Source organism: Leptopilina heterotoma, unplaced genomic scaffold (genome assembly GCF_015476425.1).
Source record: "Leptopilina heterotoma isolate Lh14 unplaced genomic scaffold, ASM1547642v1 Lhet_402, whole genome shotgun sequence".
Lineage (NCBI taxonomy): Eukaryota > Metazoa > Arthropoda > Insecta > Hymenoptera > Figitidae > Leptopilina > Leptopilina heterotoma.
Genome location: NW_025111066.1, coordinates 381,934 through 392,273, shown reverse-complemented (window position 1 = coordinate 392,273; position 10,340 = coordinate 381,934). Strand labels below are relative to the sequence as shown.

General features: G+C 43.3%; 1 protein-coding gene across 1 annotated transcript; it reads left to right on the top strand.

Moving 5' to 3' along the window:
* The first annotated feature begins 4,511 nt into the window (after nucleotides 1-4,511).
* Nucleotides 4,512-4,952, top strand: LOC122506292. The gene has a single exon (XM_043618388.1). It carries the CDS (start codon nucleotides 4,512-4,514, stop codon nucleotides 4,950-4,952), a length of 441 nt encoding a protein of 146 aa, XP_043474323.1.
* Nucleotides 4,953-10,340: the final 5,388 nt, after the last annotated feature.

The window sequence follows — 10,340 nt, the reverse complement described above, 5'->3', positions numbered from 1 at the left end:
TTCACGTGCCCTTGGATATCATAGACGTCGCATCAATGCTCCGGCAATGGTATAACGTCTTTGTAACTAACGGAGGCGGTTCAGGGCCCATCCCGGACAGATGGTAGTACCCTGTTAAGGCCCGATTGTCCATCGACACGGGACAAAGAATAAAAAAGTATGAAATGGATAAAGATTTAAAAAAATTACTCCAAGTGGGTACCTTAGAAGAGGGTAATCCCACCACCGATTCTGATCGGGTTGAAGCCCCGGTAGTCGGTGCAGACGGCTCCAAGGATTTTGGAGGGAGCCAAAGCAAAAATTCTGAGGATGTGGGACTTAGCAGATTCGAAGGAAATGTTTTAGAACAGGTCGATCTGATTCCTAAAATACTGGAAAGTATGTGGCGTGCTTGCAAAAAGCAAAGAAACATTAGCAAGGATGTTCAGGATGGAATGGTGGCATTGGGGAAGGTGCACAAGGTGCTTCGCAGTAACCTGCGTTTTATACCTAAGCCCTTTATTGGCTCAAGCAAACCAAGGTCGAATCCTGAAACTCCTAGATCGATGTCGCACGCCACATCCAGCGAGAGGAAGTCCATCGACCAAAGGAAGCGCCCTAGAGAGTTTGAAGGTCCGGAGACTGATTATACTGTGACCACTCCCAAGGACAAGAGGGTTAAGAGCAAAGAGACCAAGGCAAACCCTACTGCTATGGAGACGGAGGTGAGTAAGGCTGCTTCGGCCAGGGTTGCTTCTTATTCGGAGGCAACTGTGGAAAATAAGACCGAAAACGAAAATGACTTCGAAACCGTCTCCAATAGGAAACGGGATGCCCGTAAGAGAAAGGCCTTGAAGAAAGCAGAAGAGAGGGAGAGACTTCAGAAGCGCCCCCCCAAAATTAGAACCACGGAGGCAATAAAAATTTCGGCCCGGAATCCAGAGACCTACTATGATCTTATAAAACTGGCAACAACTTCGGTAAAGCCAAAGGAAACTGGCACCGAGATTGTGAAAATTAGGAGAACTCTTAAAAAGGAGGTTCTTGTTGTGGTCAAAAAGGGGGGTGAAACTTCAAAGTTCGCTGAGAAACTTACCTCCGTCCTTCAGGACAAGGCCGAGGTTACGGCTCTTGTCAATAAAAAGACCCTCGAAATTCGGGAACTCGATGAAACAACTTCAGAGGCGGACGTTTTAACCGTCTTAAAGGACAAGTTGCAAAAGCCCGAATTAGATGTGACTTGCAGAGTTCTGACACGTTTTGGTGGTACGAAAGTGGCACTAGTACGCTTGAGTGAAAAGGACAGCGAGAGTCTGCTTAAGCTAGGCAAAGTGCGTATTGGTTGGATAAACGCGTCCATCCGCACGCACTTAGAAGTGACAAGATGTCAAAAGTGCCTAGCCAATGGACACGTCACCCGAATTTGCAAGGGCCCCGACAGAACAAAAAACTGTCGGAGATGCGGCGAAGCGGGACATTTCGCCAAGATTTGTACTAGCGACAAGCCAAAGTGCATTACGTGTGCAGATTTGGGAAAAACGGAAGTCAACCATATCCCTGGAAGAATTTCCTGTCCGGTTTACAAGGAGGAACTGGAGAAACTTAAAAGGGCAAATCCCTAAAGCTCCTTCAAGTCAACCTGCATACAAGTAAGGATGCACAGGTGCTCCTGATGCAAACAGCTAGGGAAAATAAGGTGGATATCCTGTTCTGCAGTGAGCAGCATCAAGGAAGCGACCTCGCTCCTTGGTATCAGGATAGGGCGAAGAGAGCCGCCATCAAGCTTTGCAACCCAGAATTGCGGGTTGACAAGTTCTTGGAGACAAGCAGCGGGTTTATGTGGATAGAGGTGGCTAATATACGAATGTATAGCTGCTACTTCTTACCTAACGACCCGCTGACCACCTTCGAAGCCAATATAGAAGACCTAGAATCGAGCCTCATAGAATCCAAGCTGGATGTCATCATCACTGTCGATTTTAATGCAAAGTCGACAGAGTGGGGTGTTTCCTATTTATCCAGGTGGCGAGTGCCGGGATAAGGCGATAAGTCCATCGACCTTTCTCCTCACCATCCCATCTTTCTTGCCATCTTTCTATGAGCCTGTGCCTCGCTTCTTTGCGAATCAGGCCCTTGCTTGGTCTTAATTCCTCATCCAAGGAACTTCTTTCTTTAGAAAAGAGAAACATTTCTTCCCTTTCCCTCACCAAAAGATCTGCTGGCGGGACACTTGCAAGGACCTGCACAGCACTCGTAGATTCCGTCTTATATGCAGAGATGATACGCGTTGTTATCGCTCTCTGCGCAGACAGTACCTTTTCACAGATGGTTACACATCTTTTACTCCTCAGGGATGGGGCCCATGCTGGTGCTGCGTAGAGCATTTTAGCATGGGCGAAACTCGCCACCAGTCTTTTTTTTTTGTTCACAGGGTCCGCCAACATTTGGCATTAACCGTGAAAGATTAGCCGCACACTCGATCGCCTTATTTGACGCCGTAGCCATGTGGTGGTGGAAGTTTAACCTTCCATCCAACTCCACACCAAGGTATTTAATTTGTTTACTCCACTTGACCTCGAATCCGTCCATCACAATTCGTGGGAGCTCATAACCACGTCTGTCTGTGACCAGCAGTACCTCGGTCTTTTCCAGGGCCATTTCAAGACCTCTGGTATCCAGCCAGCTTTTTGCTAGTCGCAGACATTCGTTTACCAATGTCCCAAGAGCCTCCTCACTCTCGGAAGTGCACACGAACAACGCGTCGTCCGCAAAGCCGATGATCATCGCACCTTCGGGCAGATCCATTCGCAGAAAATCATCGTAAGATACATTCCATACAAATGGACCCACCCTCGAGCCTTGAGGAGCCCCACGCTGCATCTCTTCCCTGAAAGTGCAGGTGTCTCCCTCATATATAACTCACCTGTCGCTAAGATAATTATCCATTATCCGCAACAAGTAGGGCGGCCTGTTTTTCTTTTCCATCGACTTGATGAGATCTTTCCATCTTGCGGAATTAAACGCGTTGCGTATGTCAATTGCTACCAACGCGCAGAAGCTCTTCTTTTTCCCAGGTCCCAATTTGTTTTTTCCTGCTTTGGCTTTGTCCACAACTGCCTGGATGGCATCAACTGTGGACTTGCCTTTACAGAAACCAAATTGGTGATCTGATAGACGATTCTCTTCGGTCAAGTGGCTTTGCATTCTCTGCAGAACCATATCATCTAGAAGTTTACCCATCGTATCTAGCAGGCATATAGGCCTGTATGATGAGGCTTTATCTAGAGGTTTTTCGCCTTTCCTCAGGAGGACTAACCTCTGTCGCTTCCAGTCGCGAAAGAACTCTCCTCTCTCAAGGCAAAGATTAAAGCATCGAAGCAGAATCTGGGGTGAAGTGTCGATTACCAACTTTAGGATCTTGTTACTTATCCCATCGATTCCAGGCGCCTTGCCTGTTTTCAATCTTTTGCCTGCTTTTTGCAGTTCACTAAGTGTGAAGAGTTATTCCTCTTCGACTTTGCAAAAACTCTAGTCCCTTTTAAGGTATGGTTCTGCAGGAGGAAACAAAGAACTTATTATCTTTCTGACCCAATCGGGATTGTCCAGGCCGGGGGTCTTTTGCCTCGTCACTATTTTCTTAGTCACGATTTTAAAAGCCAGACCCCATGGGTCCTTATCGACTTCCTCGATTAGGTCCTTCCAGCTATGGCGTCGCGACTTGCGGATCTCTTTCTTGAGGTCCTTTTTCGCCTCCTTGAAAGCCTCTTTCAGCAAGGGATCTCCCTTAGATCGGGTATATGTCCTTCTCGCTTTGAGGCATTCCTTTCTCAAGGAGGCTAGCTCCTCTGAACACCAGTGCAAGGATTTTCTTACGGAAGTGGCGCCTTTGCGTGGCATTGACGCATTGCGAGCGGTGACTATCATGTTCCTCACCGCTCGCACCTCCCCATCCAGACTGCTCGGCCTCTTCACCCAGCCCAAGTCCTCAATTAAAAGGGCTTCTCTTAGGGACCGGCCGAACTTTTCCTTGTCGAGTCTCTTCATATTCCACGAGGAGGTTTTGCGACTAGGAGCATCCCGTCTTTTTCCTCCTCGTGTGTCACCCATCGAGACTGAGAACTCAATGTACTGGTGGTCACTTGCGGTATATTCCTCAGAGACCCGCCAGTTGGTTATGCGGCTAAATAGTTTAGACGATGCGATTGTTAGATCTGTAATTGATCCGATCGCACCTCGTCTAAAAGTCCATGTATTGCCTCGGTTTACTGCCAATAAGTCGTTTCTGGAGATCATTTCTCCAATACGAATTCCTCTCTTGTCGAGTCTCGTCTCACCCCACTCTGGCGACTTTGCGTTAAAATCACCAGTGATGATGACATCCAGCCTGGATTCTGTGAGGCTCGCTTCTAGGTCTTCGATATTGGCTTCGAAGTTTGTCAGTGGGTCGTTGGGTGAGAAGTAGCAGCTATACATACGTATATTAGCCACCTCTATCCACACGAACCCACTGCTCGTCTCCAGAAACTTGAATGATGCCCAATGTCGGTGGCCCCAGGGAAAAGAAACGCCGATTAGTGGCGACCGTGGTTCAAGCAAAGCAGCTCTACGCTGCCCCTGCATGGACTGAGTCCCTAAAGAACCGCGGCATCTCTGACGAGCTACTCTCCGCACAGGGTGGTTGTGCGGGGAGAGTAGTTTCAGCCTACAGAACAGTTTCAACGAGCGCTGCTCTAGTTCTTGCTAGTCTCCCGCCAGTAGGCTTACTGGCGAGGGAAAGACAGGAAGTCTTTCAGCGTAACAAAGATCTAGTTACCTCGCAAGGGCAGAGTAGAAATCTCGCCAAAGCGGCCATCCGCAAAGAGGCGAGATGTAGACTCCTTGAACAATGGCAAGAGAGATGGGATGGGGATCTTAAAGGACGGTGGACATATCGCCTGATCCCCAACCTCGCCACTTTGCGGCACTTGGTTTAGAAATCAACGCCGATAACATGGTGACTACCATGGTTTAGAACGTGGGCTCGTGGAGGCATATCGAATCCTTCGTTATTAAAGTAATGAAGGAAAAAGATAGAGACGGAAGACGAGGTTGACCGGGGGAATCAAGTGCTCAGCTGTGTGGAGCGTGGGGGGGAGGAAATCATTTAGTTTTCCTCTCACCCACGCTCCCACATGGCTTGAGTTGGTTAATAGCAAGTTAAGGAGTAAGACAAGGGGACCACCACTTGCGAAGTTGAAGGCCTGACGGTAGTTCCACAGGTGGATCAAGTGTCCCAAGTTAAGACGGGAGTGGTTTTTAGTGGGTAGACCAGAACAAGAACAGTCATCCCCACATAACCTGGAATTCATTAACCAGGTATCTGAATTCGCAGATTTTCCACTTCCGACTACAAAAAAAATAATAATAATAATAATAATCCCCGCCGATGGTTGTCCACTACCGAACATCATCGATGTCTTCGACGTGCTGGGAGAAGCGGATCCACTGCCAAATGTCATTGATTTCTTTGATGGGCTGGGAGAAGTGGGTCGACTGCCAGACATGATTGATTTCTTTGATGCGTTGGGAGAGGTGGGTCCGCTGCCAGACACAACTGGCATCTTGGATATGTTCGGTAGACCTTGCCGTGGTGGCGGGGCTTTTCACTAAAGGACAACCAACAGGGTGGTTCCCTGATATAAAAAACCAAAAAATTAATGAATGTGAGTCAAGGTGTTAATGAATTACCCCAAGGAAGAACCCCGCAAGGGGACAATACTCCCGTCAGTCTTTCTAAGACCGTCGCAGGCCCCACGGATTTTGGGGGGGGCCAAAACCTAAATTGCTTGGATAGGGAGCTCAGCAGCTTCGAAAGAAATGTTGTTGAGCAAGTCGACATGATTCCAAAAATACTAGAAAGCCTGTGGCGTGCCTGCAAGAAGCAAAAGAACATAAGTAAAGATGTTCAGGATGGTATGGTGGCTATAGGGAGGGCGCACGAGGTGATTCGCAGCAACTTGCGTTTTATCCCTGAGCCGTTTAAAAATCCTGAGTCTTCAGAAGGAAACTCCAGTGGAAAAGAGGGTTAAGTGCAAGGAAGCTCCAGCGCAGAACCCTATACTTCCAAAGGGAAGTGAAAAGATGGCCTCAGGGGAGATTTATGGTTCAGTCACCTCAAGGAATGCATCGGCAGAATCTGACGAATTTAAAGTAGTCAGCAGAGGAAACAAAGGACCTCTAAAGAAGAAGCCTGCAGGAAAGAAAAATGAGCTCCCCAAACATCATTTGAAGCTTAGGACAACGGAAGCAATTAAGATTTCAGCGAAAGACCCAAAGGCTTACAACGAAATCCTAAAAAAGGCGTTTGCAGCCGTAAAACCAGAAGAATCTGGAAATGAGGTCCTTCAGATCAGGAGAACTTTTAATCAGGAGGCCCTGATCGTGGTAAAAAAAAGGAGAGATCTTGAAATTTGCAGGAGCTCTTGCAGGCTTCACAGTGTTTCCCCTATTCCCCTTTTTTCCCTCTATTTCAAAAAATTCCCCTTTTTCCCCCTTTTTTATCAATATTTTCCCTTTTTCCCCTATTTTTTACTTCTTTCCCCTATTTTGTGTTGTATAGCAAGAGAAATTTTTTTTTTGATATAAAATATATTTTATTTCAGTTATTTGTCTCAGAGCCATCTAGGTTATTTAGTTGTTTTAAAGAAAAATTTTATTCAACATAAATAAAACTTTTATTTAAACAAAATAAAGTTTTTTTGAAACAAATAAAGTCTAGTTGAAATTTTACTATTTTGAATATATTGATATTTTCAATGTCGATAATTTATTAATTTATAAATTTTGATTAAAATATTTATTAAGTGAAGCTATAAAAAATATTACATTTCTTAAAATGATATCTGACCATTCACCAGAATTTACCTAAACATATTTTTCACCGAATACATTTTGATGAAAAGTATATTAAAACAGCACAAAATTAATGTTCAAAGATAACAAATTGAGGGTCCCTATCAAAGAACCGGTTATAAGTTTTTGTGACTCAAAATTCTCGACCTCTAAATAAAAAAAGGATTTAAAATTTTAATTTCTTGAAAACATTTTATTTTGGTATAAAGATTACTCAAATGTGTCTCAAAAAATTGGGATTAAAAACAGATTAATTTTTTATTTACAGGGCTATGATTTCGAGCTTAAAAAACTTATAACCGGTTCTTTGATGGAACCCTCAATTGTGTATAAAAAGTGCTAAAGCACAACAAAAATTCAATTTATTTCGAAAAACAATTTTTTTTCAAAAATTTTAAAACAACTTTTTTCGGAAAAAATGGATAAAATGTTTTTTTTCGGGGATATGAATTCGGGAGAAGTGCATTCGGTAAAACAGTAGGGAAAGGCTTTTTCAAGAGTACTCATGATTATCATTATCAAAGGGTATTTTAATTTCATTCAAACACTATATTTTAAAAGTAAATAGTGATAAAAACAATAGCTGAAAATAGTTTCAAAAAAAATTGTTTTCTAAAAAGTTATTAACAATTTAATTTTTTAATACATTTTTCGAAAAAAATGAATTACTTAATGAAAACTAATCGACAGAATTTGATAAAATTTTAACCACTTACTTAAAAAATCTTTCTTTTTAAAACTCCAATTCTAGTTTTAAATTTTCATGTAATTTGTTTAAATAATAATAAATTTTTATAAACAAATGAAAATTTAAGCATGTTCTCAATGAGATAATTAAATTCTCTTTACAGCATTTTATTCTACGTAAAATGTGGAACTATTACCAAAAAAAATTTTAAGGTCCGCATTTTATTTTAATTAACATTTTCAAAATTAACCCCTAATAACTAACAAATTGAAACCAATTCAACGCATTTAACGCGACAGTGCGACCGCCCACGAAACTGCACGCGCCATGTCTTTGTTACAGCGCGTAACAAAAATAGTTGTAATTTGTAAATTAAATATTTGGGACCTTAAATTTTTTTTTGGTAATACTTTCAAATTCTACCTAGAATAAAATGCTGTAAAGAAAATTAAATTATTTCATTAAGAACAGGCTTCAAAAACCATTGGTACACTTCAGAAAGCCTTACCCAGTACGTACCAATTCGGGAAAATTATTCGGTATTTTTAATATTAGGGATTAAAATATTTAGATTTGCTATGAAAGCAATAAATAAAATGTAGAAAACAGAAAACAAATAATAGAAATAGAAAAATAGAAAACAAAATAAAAGTATCGCACAATTTAGGAATGATATAATGTGATAAATTTTATAAATTAATGTTTAATAAATGTTATAAACTAAATTAATTTTAAATTATAGTAATTTTTAAAGCGGTTTTATAAAATAAGAGTCCAAATTGAACTAAAAAATATGTTTAGATTTTCCCCTTTTTTTCCCCTATTTTGAATAAAAAATTCCCCTATTCCCCTTTTTTGAACTTATTTTGCACTGTGAATCCTGCTCTTGCTTTAGTTTTAAAAACTGAAGCCGAGGTTATGACTCTTGTGAATAAAAGAACTCTCGAGATAAAAGGACTTGACGAAACAGCGACAAGTGAAGACGTTGTTTCTGCCGTGAGGACAAAGCTGGAAAAGCCTGACCTGGACATAGAGTGCAGACTTTTGCCACGTTTTAGTGGCACAAAAGTGGCGTTGGTCCGCCTGACTGAAGCGGAGAGCGATTCTCTGCTAAAAGTGGACAAAATAAAAGTAGGATGGATAAATGCTGGCCTCCTTGCGGAAAGCGTGCTTCAAAGCTAGAAGGAATTATACCCGTTCTAAGGGAGATCCTTTGCTAAAGGAAGTATTTAAGGAGGCCAAGAAAAGCCTAAAAAAAGAGATTCGAGCGTCACAACGCCGCTGCTGGAAAGACCTAATTGATGATGTCGAGAAGGATCCATGGGGTCTGGCTTTTAAAATCGTTACTAAGAAATTAGGAACGAGGCAAAAGACCCCCGGCCTGGACAATCCCGATTGGGTCAGAAGGATTATAAAAGCTTTATTCCCTTCTGCAGAACCATGGGTTAGGAAGGACTGGAGTGCCTGTAGAGTCGGTGAGGAGGAACTCTTCACTCTTACAGAATTGAAAAATGCAGGTAAAAGATTGAAAACGGGCAAGGCGCCTGGAATCGATGGGATAAGTAACGAGATCCTAAAACTGGCAATCGACACTTCACCCCGGATTCTGCTTAGATGCTTCAATCTTTGCCTGGAGAGAGGAGAGATCTTCCGTGACTGGAAAAGACAGAGGCTAGTCCTCTTAAGGAAAGGCGCTAAACCTCTAGACAGTGTTTCGTCGTATAGGCCTATATGCCTACTAGATACGATGGGTAAACTGTTGGAGGACATGGTTCTGCAAAGAATGCAAACCCATTTGACCGGCGAGAATAGTCTATCCGATTACCAATTTGGTTTCCGCAAAGGCAGGTCCACGGTTGATGCCATTCAGGCAGTTGTGGACATAGCCAAAGCGGGAAAAAACAAATTGGGACCAAAGAAGAAGAAGGGCTTCTGCGCATTGGTGGCTATTGACATACGTAACGCGTTTAACTCCGCACGATGGAAAGATCTCATCTAGTCGATGATGGAGAAGAGAATACCGCCCTACTTGTTGCGGATAATGAATGATTATCTTAGCGACAGGTGGGTAATCTATGAGGGGGACAACTGGACTCTGAAGGAAGAGATGCAATGTGGTGCCCCCCAAGGCTCGAGGGTGGGACCATTCGTGTGGAATGTATCCTATGATAACTTCCTGCGAATGGGTCTACTTGAAGGCGCGGTCATCATCGGCTTTGCGGACGATGCGTTGGTCGTGTGCTCAGCCGAAAGCGAGGAAGCCCTTGGGACATTGGTGAACGAATGTCTGCGTCGAGTTAAAAGCTGGCTGGATGCCAGAGGTCTTCAAATGGCCTTGGAGAAAACCGAAGCTCTGCTCGTCACAGACAAACGTGGTTATAGTTTCCCACGAATCGTGATAGATGAATTCGAGGTCAAGTGGAGTAAGCATATTAAGTATTTAGGAGTGGAGCTCGATGGAAGGTTAAACTTCCATCACCATATAGCAACGGCCTTGAACAAGGCGATAGAGTGTGCGTCAGACTTGGCACGACTTATGCCAAACGTTTGCGGACCACGTGAAAGGAAAAGGAGACTGGTGGTTAGTGTTGCCCACGCTGAGCTGTTGTACGCAGCAGCAGCGTGGGTTCCCTCACTTAAAACAAGAAGCAAAACCATTTGCGATAATATGCTGTCTGCGCAGAGATGTGTTACTACCCGTATCGTCTCTGCGTATAAGACGGACTCGACGAGTGCTGTGCAAGTCCTTGCAAGTGTCCCGCCGGCAAATCTTATGGCAAGG

What these genes read in the sequence shown, in the direction of transcription:
- LOC122506292 (XM_043618388.1), top strand. Translation starts at nt 4,512, where the DNA reads ATGCCCAATGTCGGTGGCCCCAGGGAAAAGAAACGCCGATTAGTGGCG.